This window comes from Anser anser, assembly GCF_964211835.1.
Source record: "Anser anser genome assembly, chromosome: 15".
NCBI classification, from domain to species: domain Eukaryota; kingdom Metazoa; phylum Chordata; class Aves; order Anseriformes; family Anatidae; genus Anser; species Anser anser.
The window spans coordinates 6,159,654-6,186,069 of record NC_139736.1 but is presented as its reverse complement, the minus strand read 5'-3'; the positions used below and the strand labels follow the sequence as shown (position 1 = coordinate 6,186,069).

Below are 26,416 nucleotides of genomic sequence, written 5' to 3'. Positions count from 1 at the left end.
AGAACACACCTCAGAGAAACATCCTTCCAGGAGCACTCGCTGCTGTGCCTCACCCTCACGCCGTGAGCTCGCCGCCAGCTCTTACATAAAATCTCTTGCTACATCACTGCCACAGGCTGTTGTAAACCATTTTTCTCCCTTTTAATTCAGGTTCCTAGACAAGCAAAAATGCAGAATATTGCCAGAGTAGTCTGGGGAATGGGGATTTCTGTTATGGATGACTAATGAAACGTTATTGTTTTGCACTTAGAGGGAAATCGGTTTCATGCCAGTAAGGTCAGGGCCTTAATATGCTATGTGCTCTGCAAAGATGTATGGAATGATAGATCATTTTCTGTAATGACTGAGCCAAAGCATAGAGGGGAACGTGGCAGAAACAGAAACATGGTGCTGAAAGCCAAAGCAAACTTCTTCTTATGTTGCTAGTTGCAATTCTGGTATATCTAAATCCACATCTCTATCTGCTTCAAGACAGGGGCCCCAAAAGTAAGATGCTGGGGCACTGGCTCTAGGAGAAATTAAAAGAAATCCAGTACAAGTGATTTGTATCAAAATAGCCATAGCAAACACGGATCACTATCCTGTTGTGATCCTACAGAAGTACTGATTTGCAGGATGGGAAGAAGCAGGTGGAATCCAATAAAATACTGCAATAATTATGAAAAAAATGAAACAGGTCAAAGTCTACAGCTTTTGATTTTTTTTTTTGCACTGGCATTGTCAAGGTGAGTGAAATCCCTTGGCAAGGAGCAGCCTGAGTTTTAACACATCTGAGTCTTTAAAAATGTTAATGTTTAATAGGGTGTGCTCATGCTTTATATATCCCTGATAACAATGCATGGGCTGATAGGCATCTCTTGTGGTTGTAAATCTGTTGCAGAGACTTGCAAGGCATACAAGCCCTTGGTGTTTACTCTCATGGTTTATTATGTTATCAGAACTCATTGACTGAATTATGGCTTTATAATAGCTCTTTCTCTGCCTTTTATCCAACTGTTACTGTAGCATTGTTAACCTGTGTCCCATTAGAAGATTGTATCCAGATTGATTCCAGATGAACACACAGATGAGTGTGGCTGTTTAATGTACAGGCTCCTTTTTCAGGAAGAACTGCTTATTTCCCTGAGCTATGCCCACAAAGTCTGCTTACCTGAAGATTGTGCTGGTGGAAAGACAAAGACACGGGTGGTCAGGGAACAGAGTTTACTCCCCAGTCCTGCATGGGGTGCCTCACCCACAAACCAACTCAGTTGGCTGGGCTCAGGATTGCATACTGGAAGCGAAGGTTTGTAAGAGAGATGGAGGTGAGGAAACGGCATTAGTGGTATTTTAAAACTGCCATGATTCCTCTCCACGGAGAACTCATCCATTATTTACCGCAGTGCATGCATCAGTCCAGCAGGCTGCGAGTTCATGGGCTCATTGCTTGAGAAAGGATTTCACCGTCTCTTATCACCAGGTAAAACTTGAGCTTTAAGTGGTTTGAAAGCCCTTGAGAAGGTTCTCCTTTCAATGCCAGTAGCCACCTCTACTCCCGCAGAGCACTGGCTGCTGTATGTAAAGAGATGTATGTAAACGGGAAATGGTAAACTCCCTCCATTGGTACCCAACTGTGCCCATGAAGGATTTTTCCCTCACTCTTGTTGTATCTTACAAACTGTCAAGAGGCCCCCAGTGGTCACACCATTTGCTGAGAGGAGTCTGGCAGAACTGGGTATTCTTGGAAACAACTGGGAGAAGAAGGCATAGACCAAGACCTCTGTATTTGTGCAGCAGATTTTAGAAGGACGCGATCATCTCTTCTCCTTTCTTTGCCCACCATGCCTAGATCTCTTCTGTGCAGGGTAGGTCCCCCTGTGAGAAAGCCCCCCTCCACCCCGCTAACTGGCTGTGGAGAACAAGCAGACATGCAGGCACCTTTTTTCATGTAAATCTAGTTAGAATTTACTGATTCTTCTTGCCTTCAGCTAATGTACTTTTATTATTATTAATAAATAATTACCATTTTTCCATCAGTGGAGCCTGCACCCAGGAGCCCTGGAGGATTCTAGCAAAAGTATTATTAAAACTAAAGGTTTCTAAAGGGTTGAGCAGCAGCACGGCCCAGTAATCCGACAGAATACACAACTGGGGAGCAGAATATCCCCACCAGAGAATATGTGATGGAGCATCAAATTGGCTCTTTCCCCCTGAGCCACCATTTAAAACTGTGGCCTCCTGTTCACCACCACCTCTGCTTTGCTGACATCCCCCAGGGATGCAAAGGGTGCGGGTGGCTCTCGGCGAGCTGTCTTGGCAAGCCAGGCACGCTTGCTCTTGCAGACCCTGCCCTGGCATGGAGGCTGAATGACTCAGTGCCCCCGAAGTGCCAAAGCTGCTGCTTCATGCTCCTCCCGGCTGGCACCCGCTCTGCAACAGCTGCCCAGGCAGCCTCCTTCTGCCCAGCCTGCTGCAGAGCCTCATCCTGGCTCCCCTCGGCTTAAGAAGGTTCAGGGTCTCTTTCCCAACCTAGCATTGTCTGGAGGGGATGTTCCCTCCTAAAGCATTGCATGTATCTGCTCAGAAAAAGGCAGGACGGCTGGGAAGGAGTCGTCACCAAACTAGACAAAGATGGGCATCCAAGCACACGAACTCAAAACAGTGACTGGAGTAGGTTCAGGGGCATTTTGGAATTGTCACTAGAGGACTTGCAGGACAATAACAATGTCTGCAATGAAAACATTGGGTTGTTCAAGGAGGTGATTTTACTGGGGTGGCAGAAAAGCAGAGAGAAGCAGAGCTGTCACCTGTAAGCTGGCCAAGCCTAGAATCAGTCCATCTTCATGTCAGCTTCATTCCATCTCCTCCTTGGTCAGTCTTGTCTTCTCCAGGGACTGCCTTGCCAGCAGCACCCCAAGCAATACTGAGGGCTTTTCCTCCTGCGTCCTGCTTCTTCCAGTGCCTCACCAGTGCCCCAGCCGGGTCCTGTGACCTGGCACCATGGCAGCCATGGGGGAATCCAGCACTTCTTCATTCTGCCCCAGAAGTCACATTGACTACAACATGCCCGTAACACTGGAAACAAACACCTTGCCCTGGTGTTGTGGATGAAATAGGAGCTCCAGATTAAGATAATCCACGCTTCTCAATAAAATCGGGCACTTTTTTGGCAAGAAAAAAGTACATGTGGTCTGAATGGACGTAAACAAGACATGAGAGCCCTTTTCTCTGTGTAAAGCCACTTCCCCATGAGGTGTGTTCAGGCAATGACAGAAGGGCTATAAAGGAAGCCCCAAGATGCTCATACCTACATTTTGACCTAGACATGGCCATAATGAGTTTGCTGCAATGTGTGGGTGCTAGCTCACTGCTCTATTTGGCAGCAGGGCTGGTCGCTCTCCTTTACTTTCTGACCAGCTTGAAGAAGACAGTTTGCAATTTGCCTCCTGGGCCGCGACCTCTTCCTCTGATCGGGAACTTGAATGTGGTGGACCTGAAAAAGCCGTTCCAGTCGCTGACAGAGGTAGGGTGTGAGCGAGCAGGCAGCAGGAAAATGTGCAATTCCCAAAGTGAGAAATGCAGCTGGGGAAATTGAGATGCGATCGTGTTTGCATTGTGTGGTGGGCAGAAATGAGATATTGGCGTGTTAGGCAGGCTGGCGGAGTGACATGTTACCTACAGAAGTATACACACATGCAGGCATTTTTATATGTACATCTTTGACATTTTTCTTCCTATATGCACACAGAAGAGTGGGCCTCACCCCTTGCCATCAGCTCTGTCTCATTGGTGTCTCCAGCCCTTCAGAGGCTGCAGGCAGAAGGCATGAGCTGGGCCAGCCTGCTGACAGATCAGGGCCACTTAATACCAACACAGCTCCCTGCAGACAGACCTCCCCCTCCTCTCTTCAGGAAGGAAGGAAGGAAGGATATCATCCCTGCAGCAAAGGAAGCAGGGTCATGTGCACATTTATTTCCCAAGCCAGATACATCCCTGCAATGCAAAGCTCAGCTCTGCCTCCCAACCCCTCCCCTGCATACGCACTGGCCAGGGTTATTTAAGAGTTGATGCTTTTGTATGCCTAGGTGAACAGATTGCTTTTTCTTATGCAGCTCCATGGATAATTTTATTTCTAAAGGAGAAAAAAATACCTACGTATTTTAAAGCCAGCTGCAGTGCTTGTTTCAGAAAGCATCTGCTGTGTTCCCATAGGGAGGCAGGGGCAATTCTGGGGCAATTCAAAAACCATAGGTGTGCTTGTGGGGGCCCCTAAGGAAAGGCAGCTATTTTTGGTGGCACTGGGGGATTTATGATACAAATGTCTCTTGAAGGCACCAGGTTCACTCCCCCTAAGCTGCCGGACAGCTTCCTTTAGGCTTCCAGGCGTGCCATATCCAATCTTTGTGCTGCTGAGAAGAACCAGGGCTGATGCCAGGAAGTACTAATGTAAAGAAATGACCAAAGGAAGGCCGGGAAGCGGCTGCGATGCCCTACCCCCGGACCTGCCGCACGCTCTGTTCGCTGCCAGGGAGGCAAGAACCAGTGCTAACGTTATCTCCCAAGCCGTCAAACGACCGCTTGATGAAAACAAATTCAATTTGTCTGGTGTAATAACAGGAGCTGCTTCTAATCTGAAATTCAATTTTCAGTAGGTATCTAATGCATAGCAAATGGTAACTCAGGCATGTCGGAAACACGAAGACATTTGGAGCGGATGGCTCTCAGTGTGTTCAAACCAAGTCTAAAATACCGAGTGAATTATTAGATTGTCAAAGCCACCCTTCTGTGTGACAGATGACTCATATTTAATTTCCTATAAAAGGCTAGTGCTCCTGTGACATTATCTACAAGAGTATGCTTCCTGGTTGTATTCAAGTTTCTGGTGGCCAGCAAATAATTTTGCCATGACTCCAACACTACCCACCTTGCAGTAATTAGAAACAAGTGCTGTCCTGAATGAAAGACTTATTGTCTAGCTTTGTTTTTCTAGTGTTTGTGGCTTCAGCCCCAAAGCTGTGTGCATACCCTCTTGCCTCAGATCAGTGATATTAAAATAAACAGGCCTGCCTGCTGCAGCATTTGCTAATCAGCCTCTGAAAGGTGGTATCACCATGCTGGCCTGTTCCTGCAGAACACCACAGGAATGCAATGGCATTTTGTTGACTGCTCAACTGATAGGAGCAGCGATAGCAAACACCTTGTTGTGCAAACAGAGTGCAAGCAGAGATGCTGACAAGTGATAGTTGTTGCTCATTAGTTGCACTACGGCAGCACCTGGAGACTCGAGGCAGGGCTGGGAGGGTCTGTGCGGGCTGGAAGCTAGCTAGGGTGGCTGGTGCTAGCGTTTGGGTCCAGGTCTGGTTCTGAATGAACATATTTATTCACCTTGTCAGCTCTCCAAGACATATGGCAATGTCTTCACTGTGCATTTCGGACCCAGGAAAGCTGTGGTACTGGCTGGATATGAAACCATCAAGGATGCCCTTTTAAATCATGCTGACGAATTTGGCGAGAGAGCAGAAATACCCATATTTAGGAAAATGACACAAGGAAATGGTAAGCGACCTTTCGGATGGTTAGTTTCGAAGCTTGACTATGTTCATTATATTCTCGCAGCAGAGAACATTATCTTCTGATGATTGCCTTTTGTCTACGTAACCATGTATTAAGCAGCTGTGGTACCAGTGTGTAATAAGGCCTTACAAACATTTACTAACCACAGATAGCCTAAGGATTTTACACCTTTATTTTAGGCATAGCATTTAGCCATGGAGAGCTGTGGAAAGCTATGAGAAGATTCACCTTGTCCACACTGCGAGATTTTGGGATGGGAAGGAGAACAATTGAGGTCCGAATCCTTGAGGAACTAAATTCTCTTGTTAAATATTTTGAATCATATCAAGGTGAGCATCAAGAATTTCATCCAGAAACAGAAAACATGTCTAGCGGAACAATAAAGATTAATGAAAGTTTAACTTTGAGCAAATGGTATCTCATGGTTAAAGTTCAGCATATGCTTAAGTAGGTTATTAAACTGAGGCCTTAAAACATTGAAACTGAGTTCCCTGCCATGCATTCTGGGTGGTGAATGAGTTTTTTTGTGGAGCTCGGGACTACATTTCCTCAGAAACCCGACTGAGCCTCTGCTTCTCTTCCTATTCATTGAATGTGGTGTTTTACACTGCCATGTCCATGGACGGTCAGCTGCTCCAGGGCAAACAGAGCCTGTCCACCCCTACCCCAGCAGGATACTCCTGCACTGCAATGGGCATAATCACATTGTCATTTGTTTGCACTACTTGAAATACAGGGAAACCATTTGACACGAAGATGATACTCAACAACGCTGTATCCAACGTCATCTGCTCTATATTGTTTGGAGAGCGGTTTGAGTATGATGATCCTGCATTTCTAACTTTGCTGAAGCTGTTAAATGAGAATACCAAGCTGCTGGGCTCCCCGATGGTGCTGGTAAGGGCTTGATTTTAAGTTTTAGCTTTTGAGGGGATATTCCATTGTGTTTGTACTCATGGCCTCCCATGTCTTGCTGATTGAGGAGAGAACAAGAACATTACCAGCCAGCCAGCCTGTACTGAACACATCTGTGGTTCTGTACCTCCAACACACAGGTTCCCAGGCTCCTGGGCTTTGTCTTTGCAGCTTATTAGTAAGAGAAATAAAAATAGTCTTTATCAAAGGAACTATTTTACCCTCTTTGAAGAGCAGAAGCACAATACGTCTCTCGTATCAGAGATCGGACCTGAAATGCCTTCTCAAGTCTGCCTCCCAAACTGAAACATTTGGACAAACTTCTTTCTCTTTTGTTTTGGCCACTGAAACTCAATCTTAGCAAGCCAACAGCTAATATAAGCTGCGAGTGGAGGGGATCTGTTGAATTGCTTGCTAGGTCAGCTAGTGGTCTCCTTGGAGAAGTGCACACCTCTCATGGGAGAATGGAGTTGAGACCCCCCCTTCCTCCAGATAGCAAGTACGTCCACATGGCATACTGCAATGCAGCTCCTAGGAATGGTGTAGCTGAGTTACAAGGTGCTGTGGCTAAGCTAAGTCTGCCAGAAGTCATGGCAAGGACTTATGCAGAGGTAGAACAGAGAGAGCACACTATTCCTGCAGCAATTTGTAGCTGCTTGGACTGTACAAGCTAAGGTGGAGGAATTATGGCATGAAATGTCAGGGCATGGGACAAGGAACCAGCAGTGCAGTTTGAGATACCTGTATATGTTCAAAATGTCAATTAACAGATTTCTGTTGCTCCACAGTTATATAATTTCTACCCATCCCTTGGATTTCTCTTTGGAGCTTCCAAGACTGTGCTACAAAATATCAATGAGCTGAACGCTTTTCTCCAGAAGCTCTTCCAAGAGCACAAAGAAGAGTTCAATGAAAATAACTTAACAGGTTTTGTCGATGCCTTTCTGATGAAGCAACAACAGGTACTTTAAAGCTAAGTCTTGGTTTTTTTTTGTGTGTTCTCAGTTCTGACTCATTATTAGGACTGATCATTTGTAAGGGCCTGAGGGTGAGTAAAAACAACTGCAGCGAGCAGAACACATCAAAGCTCATACTCACAGTGAGCAGTACTGTACTCGCTCCATTGCTCTGCTGAAACTGCTGGTGAAGGGGATCCAATTGTCAGGATTGTCCCACATGGTGAAGTAAGTTGCCACACAGCACACGCAAGGAGATCATCCCAAACCTTCCTGCAAGAACAGTATGGTGATAAAATGCATCGCAGTAATTGAGTCCTTACAGATCCAGTATCTGGACTTGGGGACTGCACATACATTCAGGACAGGGCAAATTCTATACAGTGTACATCTTAATGCTAAAATATTAAACATTTAGTTTCCCAGAGCATACGAAATCACGGAAAGCTAAAATGCAGATAAAAATGGTGGCAAAACAGTCATGAACTGGTGTCTCTTGCTGTAGAACTCATGGCTATTACGTGTATGTTTTGAAGGAGTCAAAGAAACCCCACACTATGTTCCACAATGAAAGCTTGTTGTTTTCAACCCTGGACCTGTTTGCTGCTGGGACTGAGACCACTTCTACAACTGTGCGCTGGGGTCTTCTTCTGATGATGAAATACCCAGAGATTCAGAGTAAGGCTGAGAAGTCCTCTTGTACAATATTCTGTTGCATGCTTAAGGCTTTGGTTATGGAAGGGAGTGGAACTCATTCAGTATTGTTTAGAGTAATTATTTATGAGTGCTCTGAGGGAGATAACAACCTCTGACTTTACAAAGGGATTTTACTCAGACGGATTGCAATAAAACAGCCCAGGCAAGTGGGAGAGGCTAAGGGCCAGCCTACAGTCACAGGAAAGCTCCCCCAGCATTACTGTCCTGCAGGCTATTGGCTTACGTCACTAAAGGTCTCCTGGCTCCTCAGGATCTGATCCTGATCTGGCTTCTGTTGAAGGCTATGGGGTAACAAAGGTATGCAATCAGAATCAGGCATGTAATGTCCTGTACTGGCTCCATTCAAGTTCCCTTGGTTCAACAGCAAAGCTGAAAGAACCACAACATGCCCTGACTTACCTGCCCCACTTTTTGCTCTTCCTAAATGCCCCTCAAAGTTTTCCCTTTTCTTCATCTTGGCCAAACTGAAGACTATTCTAGTTGCAAGATAGGAGAAATATCAGCTTCTTACTCCTTTCCTTTCTCCAAGGAAAGATTCAGGAAGAAATGAACCATGTCATCGAACCTGGAGAGATGCCTAAGTTGGAGGACAGGAAAAAAATGCCTTACACGGATGCAGTGATACATGAAATCCAAAGATTTGCCAATATTGTCCCAATGGGTGTATCACGAGCAACGCCTACCGATGTGAATTTCCGAGGTTATGTGATTCCTAAGGTGAGCTTTGGGGCCAGCAGCTTATGCTACACAGATTCCTTACAGTTTTGTTTAAAGCAGACAAGAAGAAAAATCTAAAGATGCCCTGATGCTTGGTTTAACCTATGAAGTAATCCTTTGCCTTGGATCCAGGACAGCTGTTAAAAACATGCACTGGACTGTGGTCTGTGATAGCTGTTTGAATCCAGAATAACCAGAGACTGTAATTAAGTCACACTGGTTGGAATATCTTATGCAAAATGTGGAACCTCTCTCTACTTCAGTATATTTCTTGAAAGATCTCTCTGAATCTGTAAGATAGAAATCTTCTGTGGTCCAAAAAGAGAGCAGCAACTACTGATAACAGGCAAAGCCACAGTGGGGCCAGGAAGCATCCTCTAGTTCTATTTGCCATGGCTCAGTCTTATTCTTCCCATGAGAAAGAAAAAAGACAGCTCACGTCTGCTTCAAACAGCTACCGAGAATCTCTTTGATCCTTTTTAGGGTACAGAGGTTATTCCGCTGCTGACCTCCGCCCTGAACGATGAGCTGCACTGGAAAACCCCGGATCAGTTCAACCCTTCCCACTTCCTGGATGCTGATGGGAACTTCATTAGGAGAGAGGCATTTATTCCATTCTCTATAGGTGAGAGGGGTAATTTGTGCCTCACCTGGGGCTAGGCACAGTTCCCACTGACCCCAGGAAAGTATGGAAGTCAGGGACATAGAACACAGGATAAGGGATTTCTGGTCATTTGTTCTGTCCACCGTTTCTGTTAAGTAGCCACCTCTTCCTTGAAAGATCTGGGAGACACCAATTTACCCCCAGTCACTGAGAGATCTCATGTACCTACAGGCTTCTGTGTGGTTTGAGACCAGGTCAGTAGCACCTCTACAGAGAGAAGGAAGGAAAAACCTCCTACCTCAGCAGCCTGCTCTTACAGACTCTGCACCCAGTTTAGGTCTCAGATGTCAACACTAGCAGTTACGGTGCTTATCATTTACTTCTCTCCTGGTTGTTTTCAGGACGAAGGGCTTGTGTTGGAGAAGGACTGGCCAAAATGGAGCTGTTCCTCTTCTTTGCAGGCTTGCTCCGCAAATTTGTCTTCCAAGCCCCTCCAGGAGTGGACAAGTCAGATCTAGATCTCACTGCTGATGTCGGCTTCACCCTGAACCCCATGCCTCACCTGGTTTGTGCTGTGCCCTGTGAGTGAATGATCAAACGACAGGGAGTTAGTGTAGTGAACACTTCGAGCTTAAAAGCAAGTCTAGTTACAGGGGAAAAAAGCTGTCTGTACCTGAGTTTTAGGGAAAGGGCACTGGGCACTGCTATTGTCTCTCCTTCATATGATTCCTTCCAAAAGCTTTTGCGGTGTCTGCATAATGTAAACCCTTCAGACACCCCCGAGTACTGCTCTCAGAAACAGCATGATCCGTTCCTGGAACAGCACATCAGACATGCAGTTTTCAGGGCTGTTTGAAAGAATGAAATGGTTTTGAGCATCCTCTGTAGATGTAACCCATCAGAGGCTCTTGGCTGAGAGCCTCCGCGGGGAATTTCTCAGCCCAAAGTCCATGCTATACAGCAGAGCTGATTATCAATGGCCCAGCTGGAGACAACAGACACTTAATGGATCTGGAAATCTCCCCGGGATGGTTGTTGAGATTGGACTCAGACTGAGCTTCTATTGTGCAACGCAGCCTGCCTTATCTTTATCACAGCGTCCCAGACACTTGGGTGTAACATGGGCTGATGCCAAGGGCCAGGCATGGGACGGTTATCAGGAAACACCTAAGTGGTTTGGGAAGTGGGCTCATTCCACATCACACTAGGTGCTTTATACTGGAGAGCCTGTTTATGACGGGGCCAATCTAGCAGCTTTCTGTTTCTGCTAAGAATGGCATTTCTACCACTCCCTTGCCTCGTGCTGGCTCTGACACATGTCTGACCCCTTGCTGGGCCAGCTCAGACACCTAAATTGGCAGAAAACAAGCAGCCACAGAAAGTGAATAGTTTCTCAACCAGCACACCTAAGGCCAGACATAAGCCTGAGGCAGGGCGAGGGCTGTGCAGGGGCAGACAGGGAGCAGGACAGCCATGCTCCCATCGGAGGGCTGTCAGAGAGCCTCAGCCCTCCTCACCTGCACCTCAGGAGCTGTAGCTCTTCTCTGCATCCACCGAGAGAGAAAGGCTCCTTCAGTGGGTGGTTCAGCTGCCACGAGGTCTGAATCACTCCCTCTCCTCTGACTGCAGGGTGAAGCATCATCCCCTGGCTCCTGATTCAAACCTTGCAGTCTGATGCATCGGGTGTGGTGGGATGGACAGGGGCAAGACTGTTTTCCATCTGACTGAAAATCGGGCTTAAAATCTTTTGAAAACATTACCCTCTGTCTTCAGCTCTAGACAAGATACACATCCCCTGGCATTTCAAGCTGTCTTCCTCTCCAGACATTCCTTGTGCCAGGGATAGGCGGCCAGGTCTCCGGGCAGAGCAATGGACTCAGCCTGAAGCCTCAGCAGTGCTGAGCAAAAACCACTGCCATAGGCTTCCACGAAATTATCCATGCTCAGTACTCAGCAAGATCAGAGCCATCACAACATGAACTGCAAGCAAAACTTTAGTGCTTGCAAAAAGTGCTAGGTAGGAACCAATGTCACAAAGAGCTGGTAAGGCTCATGCTCTGCTAGCAGAGATCCTACATCACTGACAAAGTTAATAGCATTTTGTATGTAGTCACTGAAAATTGATGTTGTAAAACTGGTAATACCCTAAAACTGGAAGGAGAAGCAGATTAGACCTCATTACCCAGTCTCTCATCTGTACCATGAACTTGTTGTATGGGGTCTCTAGAAAGCTGGTGACATCCCAGGGGCTGCAGCCTTCCCAGAGCAGCTGCTTGATGAGCACAGTTAATGATTTATCTCATCCAGCAGCCATTATGTGTAGGAACAACAAGCTGTACCTGCAGGGAGGGAAGGTGTGAAATCTGAGCGATGGTGCAGGTAAGAGAGGAGCTTCGTTTGTAAAACAGAGGCAGGAAACCAGATGTGGGCTAGGGAGCGGTGAGTCACTGGCCATGCTTTTGTGTTGCTCTGGAAGCAGGAAAAGCAAGTTAGGATGAAAAGAAAAAAGGGAGAAACTGACAGTTACAGAGACCGAGGGGGTGGTTGTGGCAAGTCTATAACAGAACGGCACTGTCATCTAAACCTGACCCATGCAGCAAATGGAAGGGAAAAAAGGAGGAACAGACTATGAAGGGATGACAAAGCAGGTGCTCTTTGTTCAGCCAAGACACTGACTCTTCACAGTAGCTTTAGTTGACAGCTAAAGACAGCACTCTAATAGTTGCACTGTGCCGTGTACCAGTACTGCACTGGTACCTGCACTGTACTTGTACTGGTGTTGCACTTGCATTGCACCTTGTAGCCTGCTCCAGCTTGCAGACACATATCAAGTAGTCTGCTTAACGAGCTCTGTAACAGGAAAGCCTTTGCTGCTGTGCTTGCTTACATTCATTTTGCTGTTGCTTTATTTGCAGTCTAGCTACTGCAAGCTTGACCTTAGCTCCTACTTAACAAATAAATATTTTGTTCTGTTGCTGTTGATTTATCTGGTGTTGCAGGATGAAGTAGATTTAGGTTCAAACTGATAAAGTTGGGCTGCAGCACCTTTAATACGCCCACGCTTGAGAGGTGAGTGCAGGGATCCCTGGGCAACACGCGGCCAGAACATGTTTAACAATGCAAAGGGTGAGCAATACTCCGAGCCACAGGCAGCTCACAGAAAATCAGGGAATTTCTAACTCTGTAGGGTCACAACAGAAAAGGTCTTTTCAATACGTTAACAATCATCCCCTTCAAAAGTATCCCCTTTCAAAAACATATGCACAGTCCACATGTTGATGCAGGGTAACTACGTCAGAAGGGAGCAATTTTCAGAGCTCATTGTCAGGTGAATTAGAGAGTGAGTCGTCCCAGATTTCCAAAATGCTTAAGATGCCGTGCAAGGCTTTTTCTTGCATTGGTCTCAGAGAGACAGACAAGCAGCTGAGATGGTATTGTGTGAAGGGAAAACAATGGCAGAGAAGGAAAACCCTTCACAAACACACTGCCTTGGAAGATGTGCTTGTTTGCCTTAACGAGATGTAGAAGAGAGGCAGGAAGAGCAGGGCCACGCAATGTCCCAGAGAGGACAAGTCATCTGCTTCCACTAGTCTTTTCTCATCTGCAGATGCAAAATGGAAAATTAAAGTAAATTGCAATAAATTTAAGCTAGTAGAAGGAAATAGTTTTTTCTGCCTGTTACAACTTCAACACTGGAGAAGGGATGCAACTCCACATTCTTCAAGGTAAAAGCCAGATCAGAAAAGGAACCTTTCTTGGCTGGGGAATACATTATCGTACGGTGCTCACTTGGAGCTCCCCCAGTGCCTGGCTGCTGTCCGAGGCAGGACACTGCTCTAGATGGCTCTCTGATGTGGCCTCTTACGGTGAGTCCTGAAGCTCCTGCGCTTGCTTAAAAGGAACTCATCGTGGTAAAAGCCAGCAAGGATCGTCTGAGCCTGCAGTCCTGGATGCACTGCTAGGAACAGGAAAAGTCTAGAGTGGGGCTGGCGGGGAGGGCACCGAGATCTTTGGGGATTTAAGTTAAATTAAGGGACGCAGGGCTGGTGCTTTCCTTGGCTTTACACACCTTGGGCTGCCAAAATGTGATGGCTGCACGCGGGGGCGATGGGCAATGCTGACCAGTGCCTGTGCTTGTGTCCTCGCTGGTGTGCTCGGCTCACATGCGGTGCCGGGGGGCCGCAGGGACCGAGGACAACCCGGCTGCGAGCACCCCGAGGGGCCCGGCTGCCCCAGGAATGCACCCAGAGCGCTGTCAGAGCCTGGCAGGTGCTTTGTGCTGGGCTCTGTGTGCTCAGGCAGGGCAGCACGTAGCCCAGACGCATTATTGAGACAGGAATTTCTTGTCATCGCAAGAGCTTGACTTACCTTTGTCATTTTAATGCATTGCACTCAGAGGTTGGTTTGAAAAAAAACCACAACACACTCCCCCCCTGGCTTTTCAGAGATAATTTAAAGCTCTTTCTCTGAAAGGCCTTTTTATGATTTCGGTGGCTCCAAGGCCAAGGATGAAATACCACGAGCGCGGCAGCAACACGTAGCTCTTGCACTGCTGGGTGCTCCGTTCCAGCAAAGCCCTGCAGGAGCAGACACCGTGCCCAGGGCATGGAGCTTGTGCCACTGCCAGCTGTCATCGCGGTGCCCATGTCCTGCGCCCTGTGCCAGCCCCGATCCTGCTCACCCGCCTTTACGCCCCCCCTACCTCTCTGCTCACTTGAGCAGGCAGGGTTGAGTCATCCCAGGCATGCTCTTCGGAAAACCGTTGCCTCCAGCCCATTTCTTGGAAACTAATAAAAAAAAAATCCCAGAAATGTTGCGACACACTTACAGCTTCTGCTTCTGGGCACCACCGCACTGTGACTTCTCCGCACTGTGCGGCAGCTCCGGCAGGCACCGAAGCAGCCGTTTGCCTCAGGACCGTGCTAACACAGCTATGCCCCCCTCACGTCAGGCCACTTCCTTCCCTACCCTCTTTGCACTCACAAGTCTGAGGACACGCTTGCTGAATAACTTTCTTTATACAATCTAACCTTTGGATAAATGCACCTTTAGCCTTGTGCTTCCTTACAATGTAAAAGATCTTTCTTCCCCAAACAAACTTACTCCGTTGACTATTTATTACCAGCATCCTCCTGAAGGCCACTGTGCAGCCAGACAGATCTCAATTTCCTCTGGAGGAGATTTTAACCTTTAGGAGGAATGCAAGCTCCAGGTGTTTTGTGCCTTTGACTTAAACTAATTCCGTTCTCTATCTTGCTCATGGTCTGGAGCTGCCAGGGTAGCCACCTTCATTAACTTAATTTCCTTCCCTCTCTCCCTTAGAAGCTGCTCTCTCGAAATGAGGAATCCCCCCCCCCCCCACCAAAGTTTCAGATCTAATTTTGCCTTTCCATTTAATGTATGCTGAATCCACTCCTGATCATTTGATCCAAGCTAATTTTCTGTGGCTAGCTATTACATGTCTTCCACTTCAGACACGAAGTCTGCAATCACATCCCTTCTGGGCACCTCAGAGCCTACTTTATGAAGAAGTTTATGGGCTACAACACCGAGGGATACAAGGGCTTTACCATCATCAACAACCTACTTGATCTCTACTTGACACTGACAAAGTTAAAGCCTCCCTTAATGACACTATTTCTTTCTCTAGCAGCCCGGAGATCTCAAACCCTATCCAAACCCGAATCTGGAGGTTTCTAATAGGACTCAAAGAACCTTTTTATTTCCCTGTGTCAGCAGAGCGTTCGGAGGGTCATAGTACTGCTAGTAAAGGACTTTGAGGTCTCGGGGAGGAGGAGGCTATAGAGGAATGCCAAGCACCTTTTCCCATGTATATGTTCTTGCACACACATGCATAGGTTTGTAATTTGAAACTCTCTTTACTTCTGGACAGGCTTTGCAAACTGCTTAGACCACATTCTCTGAGGTGTTTAAAGAGGGTGGAGTAAGCAGTATTTATTTAGGTACTCTACAAACCTTAATAAGAATCGAGTGCTTGTAGCAATTGCAGAGAACAAACAGAAAGCCAGCTGGCAGAAACTGAACAGTGCCACTGCATTTTTATTGCTTCTAACACCAAAAAAAAATATTATTACAAAAAAATGTCTTTTTTAATTTCTTTTATCTCTGATCCTGTATTAGTTTGTCTGCTCTGTGCAGCAGTATTATTAGCTGTAATCTATTTTTCAACCGGCTCTAAAAATTCATCTTTTAAATTGCCTCCTGGTCCAACTCCTCTTCCGATCATTGGTAACCTGCATTTGGTGGATATTAGAAGGCAAGATAAATCTCTAATGAAGGTAGGACAAAAAAACCCCAAACCCAGACCCTTGTGCATTTTAAACCTGCCTGGGCTATATCTGTGCGATTTTTTTGTCTTTTTAAATTTGAACTAAACTGTAAAGGTTTGAAAATTGCTATATAATATTTTCTCTGATCTTCTTCAAGCCAATGTCTGTGTTGATGCAATGTCATTTGTGAGCGATCAACCATTAAAAAAAGACCTCTGGGTAATATGTGATTTCTTCATGTAATTGTGATGATGTACATGAAGTATATAATGCTTGTGGGATTTTAAATATTAATTTGACAGCTCTGATGCCCAGAAAACTTGTATAGCATTAGGAAAGAACTAGCATGAAATGAAACTGCTTCCTTATCCCGCACCCCAGAGAAATAGTGGGGAAATTTCACAATGCGGTGACCCCAGCACTGCTTCAGAGGGTGCCAAATCCAGACACCCTGTTGCAAAATCGACTTCCCTCTGGCTGAGTTGGATTTGCATTAAAATCTAGATAGCAGTACAATAGTGGGATGGAAAGTTTGAGCAGCCTGGAAGCTCTTCCATTAGCTTGCAATTAAAACGACTTACTTTGCTCATGCTGGTAAACCACTCGTTGGCATCAGGTGAGGCTGGCACGGCCAGGGGGTTGCTGAGTGCTCCCTCCTTGCCCTGGCAGACGGCACCAAGGGATCGACCTGCTGGGGACACGGAGAGAGTGAGCAAACAGCAGCGGCGGTGCCCAGGCTCCCTAACACCCTTGCCACACAAATGCTGGCGGCTCTCGGAGAGGATTTGTGGTGCTGGGGTGTGAGGCTGCAGCCCCTTGCTTATAGGCAATGGCAGGGGTTGGGGGCAGTTTACCCAGCGGGGCTGGGCAGATGTTTGCCTCTGAACTGTGTTTTTGAATTACCTCTGCATGCTCTCATCACCCGCAAGGCTGTATTTGATATCGCCTCTGTTTGCCTTTAATTTCGGATGGATCCAGAGAGGTTATCCCTGCTTCTCACCCCACAGATAACAAAAAAAAAAAAGGTGACTTCATTGAGCAACATGCACCAGCATCTGCAGGCTGGGCACCCCGACAGGAGTGCTGCAGGCAGGCGGGGATGCACCCCTCTCCTCGGCAAAAGCTGCCGCTGCAGCAGCAGGGGCTGGGGCTGCACACACACAGCGTGTGCCTGCCTGGGAGGCAGAGCGAGGCTGCTGCTGCCCTTCTCTGCTGTCCCCAGGGGCTGCCAGGGAGCACAGTGCAGCTGCAGCAGCGGTGTTCAGCCTCATGGGAAGGCTGCTGGTGCAGCGATGTGGAGATACCCGGGGAAAAAAGAGGTGCTGAGGACACAGCAGGCACGTAGCACCAGGCACACATGCAATGGTCCTCACCGGGTGCACATTTCCCCACCTGCCTGCTGCTACACTCTGCAAAGAGCCTGGCTGTGCCATGGCAAAGCTGAGTCCTTTTCGGTGCAAAACGAGCATCGCTGTGTGTACAAGCACAGGGATAGCCAGCAGTTTGGGCAGCCTCCTGCTCCTGATGCAGGTTTCCCTGCTGTGCCCAGCTAAGCTAGAGGTACCAAAGCCAGGTCCGAGCACAGGGGCACAGGATTGCAATTTGTGCGTCAAACCTGTCTCCTGATCTAGCAGCAGGGATGCAGGAGTGCTTTGGTATGAGATGGGTGTCATGAGTAAGAGCTTTCCTGAGTGATAGTGTCATTATTTGCACTGAACTGCCTGCTCCATTTTTGTCTTTCTCTGGTTTGTCAACTTGTGCTGCCATTTGAGGTCTGCTCTTCAGGTGCTTGGTTTTTGTTTTTCACTTTTTGACTTTCCCCTTAACATAGAAACCAGATTAGCAATGCCCTGACTGGGGGCGGGGGCTGCCATGGGGCAATAAACCCCAACACCCAGGCTGGCATCCATGCAAACACCTGGTGCATGACCACGACGAGCTTCGGCTGATGGATGCTACTCTGCAGGGGTTGTTTCTCCACCACACATAGCAAGTCCTTTCTGAAAGAACGGGGCATTTTCCTTCTTCGCTGACTGTCACAGCTTGCCTCTCTTTCAGCTTGCGGAAGAATATGGCCCGGTCTTCACCCTCCATTTTGGCTTCCAGAAAGTTGTGGTCCTGACTGGGTACGAAGTTGTGCGGGAGGCGCTTGTGAACTACACAGAGGAGTTTGTAGACAGACCATCCATCCCAATATTTGACCAAATTCAGAACGGAAACGGTACTAGAGAAATGAGGGGGGGCGAGCGGGAGGGATGGTACCGTCGCTCAGTGCTTCCCTACAGCCAGGCTTTTAAAAATCCCCCTTGGACCCTCCCAAAGCCAAGCTGATGGAAAATGTTTGGTTTTTCTCACTTTCATGCATGCCTCCTTTTCACTGCCATTGTTTTTGGCAGTGCACCTGCAGACTGATCCCTATCCTAAGCATCAGAGGCCAAGGTGCGGGATTTTTAAAGGTGCAATGGTAATTCTGGGGTAATTTCCATAAATGCCCGTGAGAGCAGCTTGCTGCCACCACGTTTACAAACCTCCCTGGCGGGGTCATGGGTTTTTGGACTGGCTGGCTGGGCTGTTTGGAGCTGAAGGGTTTGTCCTGTTCACCTGGTGCTAGGTACCTCAATTTTGGATGCAATTGTTCCCCAGCATCTTGTCTCCACCAAGGCTGGAATGTGAAATGTATTCAGCAGTGGGCTGAGTCTGGAAATTCTTCCCACAAACATCCCATAGTTTTTCCAAGGTGGCTCTTCATCCCTGACTAGTTCTGAGGACATCTTGCCCTGTTCTTCCGCCCTCTGCTTCAGCTGGGGCTTTAGCTGTGAGCAGCCGAAAGGCAGCTTTATATGCTGGTCACAGGCTGGAGCTGGGATTACAATTAGAAATTAAATTACCCAGCCATAATATCAAGAGATGAATTTATCGCTACATAAGGAAAAGGAATCGATGGGGAGAAAAGCATCGTTCAGAGCTAATTTACATATAAAATATCCCTTTGGGAAACTGTCAGTATTGCACTATAAGTCCTTTCACACTTACCTTCCTAACCCAAGTCGGAGCTGCTCAGAGGTGACCCGAAGCTGTAAATTCACAGGGGCTGTTAAGTAGCAAGGGTCACAAATTCTCCAATGAAACATTTTTTCTCTCCAGCAAATGTCAATTTGTTGACTCTGAAGCTGTTTGCAGAAAATGAGTGGTCCAGATGAAATCGCCTAAATTAAAGAAAAATCAAGTTTAGAAATTTGCTTTGACATTTTTAAATTGAGAAGTTTTGCTTTCCAAATTAAAACTACCCTGCTTTAAAATTGTGTTTGTTCTAAAAAAGGCAAATACATATAAAAACCTTGCAGCTAAGATGTGAAATACGATTATCCAGCTTTTTTAATTGACACTGTCTGAGACAGTCTCCAGATTACTAACACCATTTTTTTCTTTCGCTATCTCCAACCCTCTGATGGGATGAAATACGCATCCCTGCTCGTGGTGGCTATGATCATCAAGGCACGAGCTCAGTGACAGCCACAAAATGATAGTATTTTTTACCACTGCTGAAAATACATCGGGAATGTATTTTCACTATTATTGGGAATCTCAAAAAACAGTTCAGCACTGACTAGGGTTGAGGAGACTGAATTATCCCATCCCACAGAGATAAAAGATCTTTATGATTGGAATAGAACAAAGGGAGAAGCTTCAAAGATACAAGGCTGTTGCTTGAGGCCCTAGACTTGCAGCCAAACAGGGTCAGAATGGTTGCACGATTGACTAAGTCCAACCTCTCTCCCCAGCCCTACAGCCAAGCAGCGGTGGTCTGAAAGCCCTACCTGCTTATCTTGCAGCTGGGGCAGGCTGGGCTGGGTGGGAGCTGGTTTTTCATGAACTACAGGCTCGGTGAGACTGGGAAGACTGAGCTGAGAGGATACAGGGATGGGGCACAGAGAAATGGGAGATCCTTATTCCCCAAACCCATAAGAAACTGGGCAGCAGAAACACTTGTGGAGATCCCTCTTCGTCCAGTCCTGTATCTTGTTTTGTGTGGTGGGGCTCCTCCGTGCATGGTCCCAGTGGTGATGTCTCACGGCCCCCCCCAGGTGTGTTCTTCTCCATCGGGGAGCTGTGGAGAACAACGCGGAGATTCACCGTGTCCAGCATGCGCAACCTCGGCATGGGCAAACAAATGATGGAAGGGAAAGTCTTCGAGGAGCTTCACTTCCTTATTGAGATGATTAAATCCTTCAAAGGTGAGCTAGGGACCATCATGGTGCTCCACAGCATCATTCATGTCACTGCTGCTGCTGCTACAACATCACACCAACATTTCCATCCTCCTCCCACTGCAGGGGAACCTTTCAGCCTGAGGTCCTTCAACATCGCTCCGATCAACATCACCTTCCTCATGCTCTTTGGGGACAGGTTTGACTACAAGGACCCAACATTTCTCACTCTCTTAAGACTCATAGATGAAGTTATGATTCTTCTGGGATCTCCATATTTGAATGTAAGTAACCTGTCCCACAGGTTAACGTTTTTTTCCACTGGCAGATTGCAGCGAGCCACACAGATCACAGGACACAGGTCAGCCGTTTCTGAATGCTCAGAACCAGCCGTTACACCTCAGATGTTCTCCACATAACACCTTGGTCACCACAGGTGTGCAGCCAGATTTCCCTGTGATATTCTGCTTTTGCACCATCCTACATATCTGTGTAGAGCTAAAATGAGAACTGAGCTATGGTCATTTTAGCTCCACAGGTATTTTTTGTCTCCTTCAACACAATCGCACCGTCTAGGCTTTCTTCACCTTTGCTGTGTTTTCTAAAAAGACACATTCAGTGTTGATGTCCAGGTGAGGGAGACTTCACAGACTGCATTAAAAATGCTTTCTTAGAAACTATCAGGAAAACTCCGCATATCTTCAAACTATCATAGCCAATCATGCGTAGCTGATGTTGAAAAAAACTAAGCAGCCACATAAACTGCCTGGCTGCCTGGCATGCTGGAGCCCCAGCTCTGCTGAGAGGGTGACCAGTCCGTTACTGGTGGAGGATCTGTTCCCGCAAAACAGTGCAGATGTTTATAATTAGGTAGTACTGAAAAAAGGCTCATAGGTTGCAAAGCCCACCCTCATGAAAATGTGCCTGGGAGCCCTCTGGGAGGTCCCCGGGATGCTGAAATTGTACTGCTAAAAGACAAACTCACCTGATCTATCATGTCCTAGGAAGAAGCTATTTCAGCACATTGATACTTCTACAGACCTAATGCTTCTCTTTTTTAATTCCTCATTAGTATTTCAATTTCTACCCGTTCCTTGGATTTCTCTTCAAAACCCATAAGATTTTGCTTGAGAAAATAGAAGACGTGCGCGCCATTATAAGGCAATACATGAAGGCAAGCAGGGAAGATATCAATGAGAACAGCGTGAGGAGCTACACTGATGCACTGATATTCAAGCAACACGAGGTATTTCACTGCTTAGCTCTGTTGGCTGTTTGCAGCATCTCGTTTGGATTTTCTAGGTCAAACAGTTGCTGAGTCTTGATTTCAGTCATCTCATGTAAACCTATGGAAGGTAACTCTGTTATTCTTGTGGCATTGAAATCAGATTCCTGTCTCGTACAGTTGGTGTAATTTACTGCAGGGATTTTTCTACCAAAATAAAGAAGTGAAAGTCACTCTCTCAGTCCAGTCCTGAAATAGCAGCACTAATAACGTGAGATGAACTCTTTGTTCATAGTAGAAAATGCATGAATTCACATGAAAGCTGACTCTGCCTTTCTTTTTATGACAACAGATCAATTAATCATTGATACAGTTGCTCCAAGATGAATGATACACTTAAAGCACTTGAGTGATAAATTGTCAGTACGTTTGCTAACCCTGCCCTGCACCTCACTTTAGCAGAGACTCTGCAATTTCACACATCAGTTGATTTCAGTCCATACAAAATATTTGGGCTCTGAGTTTTTTCTTCTTTCCCACTGGAGCTGGGCCAACGTGAGGCATTAGCTCTTCCGCACACCTATATGGAGGAAGGTTCACTGCAGTCCTAAAGCCCAGGAGAAGCACTCTGAAATGCCATTTTGAACACTGGTGGGGATTCAGTCTTGCTGCTCCCTTCCTGGGCAGGAGGAGTCTGGGATTAGCTGAATCTCCCTCCGTACAGGGGAGAGACCGGGATCTTTCCAAACCTGTAAGGCTGAGACTATCAACAGCATCTGGCCCTGGGCCCCAGGCTGCTTCTGGGTGGGGACGAATGCCAAACCAACACTCCACTCCAAACCTCCCGCCTTTGGTGCTGTTTGCTGTGTGTGCAAGATGAGGCCATCCATCACCCAGCTCACAAACACAGGATCGTGCCCAGCAGTTTTGTGGGTTATGCGGTATTTCCCAAACCCGCTGAATGCTAACACTTACTATTTTAAGAGCTTTCTTACCAGGCACTATACTTGTGTCTCTCAAGGAGAAAAACAAGAAAGACAGCATCTTCCACGATGAAAACTTAATAGCATCCATACTGGACCTGGTCATGGCAGGAACAGAGACCACAGCCACGACACTCCAGTGGGCCATCCTGCTGATGATGAAGTACCCGGAGATTCAGAGTGAGCTCCTTTCACCTACTCTCCTCCTGTGGTATGGCTGATATGGGAGGGAGAGGCCTCCCACCTCTTTAATTTATGAATTCCCGATGTAATTAGATGCTGAATGAAGTTACAACAAAAGAGTCCCTGTGCCTTGCTGGGAGAAAGAGTGGAGACGAAAGCATGATGCTGGAAGATCAGCCCATGCATGTGCCTGAGCTAGAGACAGAGCTGGGGAAATCTGGGATGGTGTTTTAAGAATCCTCTCCCTCCAGACCCTGGAAAAGTATATTTTTACCAAAACTGAATCTGAAGGTATTGGGTTCCTTGCGGGACACATCCCCTTTCTTTGTTCCTTCCAGAAAAGGTGCAAGAGGAGATTGGAAGAACCATCAAAGTTGGAACATGGGCCACGTACGAGGACCGGAAGAACATGCCCTTTACCAATGCGGTGTTACACGAAGTGCAGAGGTTTATCACCCTCCTGCCCCACGTTCCCCGCTGCACTGCTGTTGACACCCACTTCAGGGGCTACTTCCTACCCAAGGTAGGTAACTGCTCCAACCCATTTTTGGGTTGCTCCTCCTCATTTCTGCTGGTAGCACTAGAGACCAGACTCTTTAGAGGGAGCTACAGGACAGGAGCCCAAAGTAAGCGTCCATAATTACCCACAGAAGAGTTTCTTTCTCTCCAGTGACTACGCTGAGTCCATGGAGAACAGTACTGTAGGACTCGATTCAGGCCCTCTCATGCTCAGCACTTCCTCACTCCAAGACTGACCCTGGTTTACCTCTTTGATGCTATCTGCACAGTGAAGCATCTGCCAGGGAATTTACAGGATCTGCCTGAGGTTTTCACTGCGTCACGTGGCATTTGGCTTCGATCCTTGGCACTGCTGGGAAAATCTCACTGATATCTCTCTCTGTTGACTGATGGGATAAAACCTTCAGGGTCAAATCTCCTGGGACAACAACGTCTGTGTCAGAAAATAAAGCAAAACAGAGGAACAAATCCGTCACTCCTGCCCTACCAAGAATTTTACTGACAAAGCTACTTTCATGTATTTTCTTCCAGGGTATAATCGTAATCCCATCACTCACCTCTGTGCTGCTGGACAAGACGCAGTGGGAGACACCACACCAGTTCAACCCCAACCACTTCCTCGATGCTGAAGGGAATTTTGTGAAGAGGGAGGCTTTCCTGCCCTTCTCCACAGGTGACTAAAGCCCTGACCTGCAGAGATGAGGCTACAGCAGGATCATTTCATTGCAATGCGCACTAATGGGGTCTTCTCAGCCAAGTGGTGCCTTTTTGGGGCTGTCAAGGATTCCAGCAAGACCATTTCTTTCAGAGGAAGAAGCCACCCTGTGGTTAGGGGGGTTATTGGGCACTTGGCATCCTGGGTTCTGTTCCTGACACTACCTTTGTCTACCATTTTGGTCATCTCAAACTTTTTTTTTTTTAAGTTTCACCTGTAATATACAATGAACATTCTCTTCCTGGCGGCTCATAAACCCAGCACCCTTTGGACTCAAACTGAGCTAATGGCTGGAACAGTTGTTAGTTATCAGAAACTCTCCCCTGAGCCTTCCTAAAAGAAGAAATATCACTTAGTGCTTTCCTGACAGCCATAAATGCTTCCAAAGGCTGCTAATTTCCAGAAATGCCTGCCTCCCAGCCTGTGCTCTCCACGACTACAGCCGTGTGCATTACAAGAGGGCACAGCTGGATGGAGCAGTCTTGCTGGGATTTTAACAAATCTCAACACTGCAGGAGCCCATAAGTACTACAAAGGGAGACTTCCTGTAAAATCCTACAAATCCTCCTGTGTAACCTTACACTTCCCAGCTGTTCCTCTGCCACGATGGCTTGAAGGTGTTCCAGAACGTGCTACAACACCAGACCCTTCTGACATTAGGAAGCCGGTTCTCGCTGTCCACCAAGTGCTTCACCCCTACAGGGACCGTCATGCAAGGGCTGGGAATCTAGCACAAAGGGGTAGTAGGAAAGGAGAAACACAATCCTTTATTAAAGTGAAAGTGAGTTTTTGACCATTCCACTTTGGGAAGAGGTGGCATTTTTCTATCAGGCTGCTTTTCAAGATAAAGGGACCGGATAAAGATGCTGAGGGGGTTGGAAGACTCTTAAGTCCACGCATGTGATTTGGTGAAGGAAAGGATCTACTCCTTATCTAACACAAAAATTGCAACCCTAATCCACAGCCTTGCTGTGCTAAGCACCCTTATACACAGAACAGGAGCCTGTCTTTGCTCCACAGATCTGAACAGGCAGTCTTGCAGGGAGGGGAACAGGGCAAAGGGAGGGGAAGGGATTTGCTTGGTCTCTTTGCATATAAGTGACAGGCAGGATAACAATTCATTTCCTAATGAGGCAAGAGATCTTCCATTCATTAGACAAGATAACCTCCTAAGTAAGGAGAGGAGAGGGTACATCATAAATACAAAATAACCCTGCAGCTTGCCACATGGCTGCCACTTGGTGCCAGTGTGACGGGTCAGCTACCTTTAGCAACTTGGGCTGCTCTGCTCCGAAATGCTCTGAAGCCACCTCAGAGGTTTCACTCCTGTTTCCATTATGTTTCCTGTTTCTAACTTGGTATTTCCATCAAGTAAACCCACTGCTTTCCTCTGCAGGGCGAAGGAACTGCATCGGAGAAAGCCTGGCCAAGATGGAGTTGTTTGTCTTCTTTGTAGGATTGCTGCAGACATTTACTTTCCAACCCCAGCCAGGAGTTTCAGAGTCTGACTTGGACCTCACTGTCCCCCAGACAACGTTCACATTAAGGCCTCGGCCTCAGGCAACCTGTGCTATCCTACGTGAATAACCACTGCCTCGCTGAAGAGCCCCCTAGGCAAGTGGGGAAGCTGCTAAGGCCCAACTTAGCTAGGACTCGCCACCCCCATCCTGACACATCACGCTCGTATTTCCTTCTCACTGTCTCCAACCACTCCCACTCCACTGCCCTCCACCTCTACATCTGCCCCACAGGTCACTGACCCGCTCGTTGGTCCCGAGCTGTGAGGGGGTGCAGACGATCGATGTCAAACCGTGATCCTGGTTCACCAACACACACTTCTCCAGAGAGGGAGGCTGTGCCTGGAGCAGCTGGAAGGACTACGGAGGATGTCTGGTGACATGCATGCAGTCCATGAGATGTAGGTGTGATATCCAGGCTCCCACAGCAAAGCAGCCAGGTTGATAACATTGCAGAAATCTGCCCCAAGGAAAGACACACTGACACTCACAGTGAGTCCCAGAAATATGCTGTGGGTCACACAGTTGAACCATCTGTAGGAACCTCCTGGACCAAGCTCTCCAACCATCCATAGCTTCTAGGCAAATAATATCGGGCTAGGCAGCCAGATCAAACACAGAGTGAAAATTAACAGACCAGTTCACGTGATTTGGGGATGAAGTTCTTTATGCCTTGGAACAGAGTGCTGAAAGACACCTCAAACTCTGCGAACCTGTTTAGAGAGCCAAGTGCTGCTACCACCAAGTTCAATACTGCTTCACAGCCTGAAAGAAAGAAGACCTACATTTCTGACACCGGTTAATATTTGTACCAGCAACTGATCATAAAAGGCTAATGATACAGGAAAATAAACGAGACCAATTTCTAGTTTTATGACTCTCTGTTTTTCCTGACCGTGTTGAATAGCAGCAAATGCTTTCCCTCTCTCAGGACCTCCTGGGGAATCAATCTGGTATTTGGGACACTTTGGCCATTGGAACCGACCGTGTAAATAGAGTCTAATTTCACGGTGCCTACATTGCATACACACACTCAAGGAGACTTGGGATCAGGGATTAGAAGAGACCTGGTTTGTGTTATTTTCCTTTGCTCTGTAGCTTTATCTGGCTGTTGACCCTACCTGTAGCACTCTCGTCTTCCATCACACTCTGCAATCCTATTCCAGTTGATGTATAGCTCAGTCAATTTTCCATCCGCAACCACCTGTGAATTGCTACTTTTCCATATGCATTATCTATCATGTACTTTATCACACTGTTTGTCTCCCCCTTCATGGGAACCCAATAAAGTTTTAATTTTCCCATGTCTTCATT

The 26,416-nt window shown here is 47.0% G+C and overlaps 1 protein-coding gene across 1 annotated transcript; it reads left to right on the top strand.

Annotated features, from left to right (window-relative positions):
- Positions 1-28: 28 nt before the first annotated feature.
- On the top strand, positions 29-25,976 carry LOC310882253 (uncharacterized protein). Its single transcript, XM_083800734.1, has 18 exons — positions 29-3,502; positions 5,373-5,535; positions 5,733-5,882; positions 6,290-6,450; positions 7,257-7,430; positions 7,961-8,102; positions 8,671-8,858; positions 9,342-9,483; positions 9,864-10,047; positions 15,446-15,761; positions 17,811-17,973; positions 19,838-19,987; positions 20,087-20,244; positions 21,033-21,206; positions 22,207-22,348; positions 22,690-22,874; positions 23,402-23,543; positions 24,982-25,976. The coding sequence occupies exons 1-18, from the start codon at positions 3,305-3,307 to the stop codon at positions 25,170-25,172; spliced, it is 3,123 nt and encodes a 1,040-aa protein (XP_083656860.1). The 5' UTR covers positions 29-3,304; the 3' UTR covers positions 25,173-25,976.
- The last annotated feature ends 440 nt before the right edge of the window (positions 25,977-26,416 follow it).

What these genes read in the sequence shown, in the direction of transcription:
- LOC310882253 (XM_083800734.1), top strand. Translation starts at nt 3,305, where the DNA reads ATGGCCATAATGAGTTTGCTGCAATGTGTGGGTGCTAGCTCACTGCTC. An exon ending in TTCTGATGAAGCAACAACAG is followed by an intron (nt 7,431 to 7,960) that starts GTACTTTAAAGC and finishes TATGTTTTGAAG; the next exon opens with GAGTCAAAGAAACCCCACAC. An exon ending in GAAATACCCAGAGATTCAGA is followed by an intron (nt 8,103 to 8,670) that starts GTAAGGCTGAGA and finishes CCTTTCTCCAAG; the next exon opens with GAAAGATTCAGGAAGAAATG.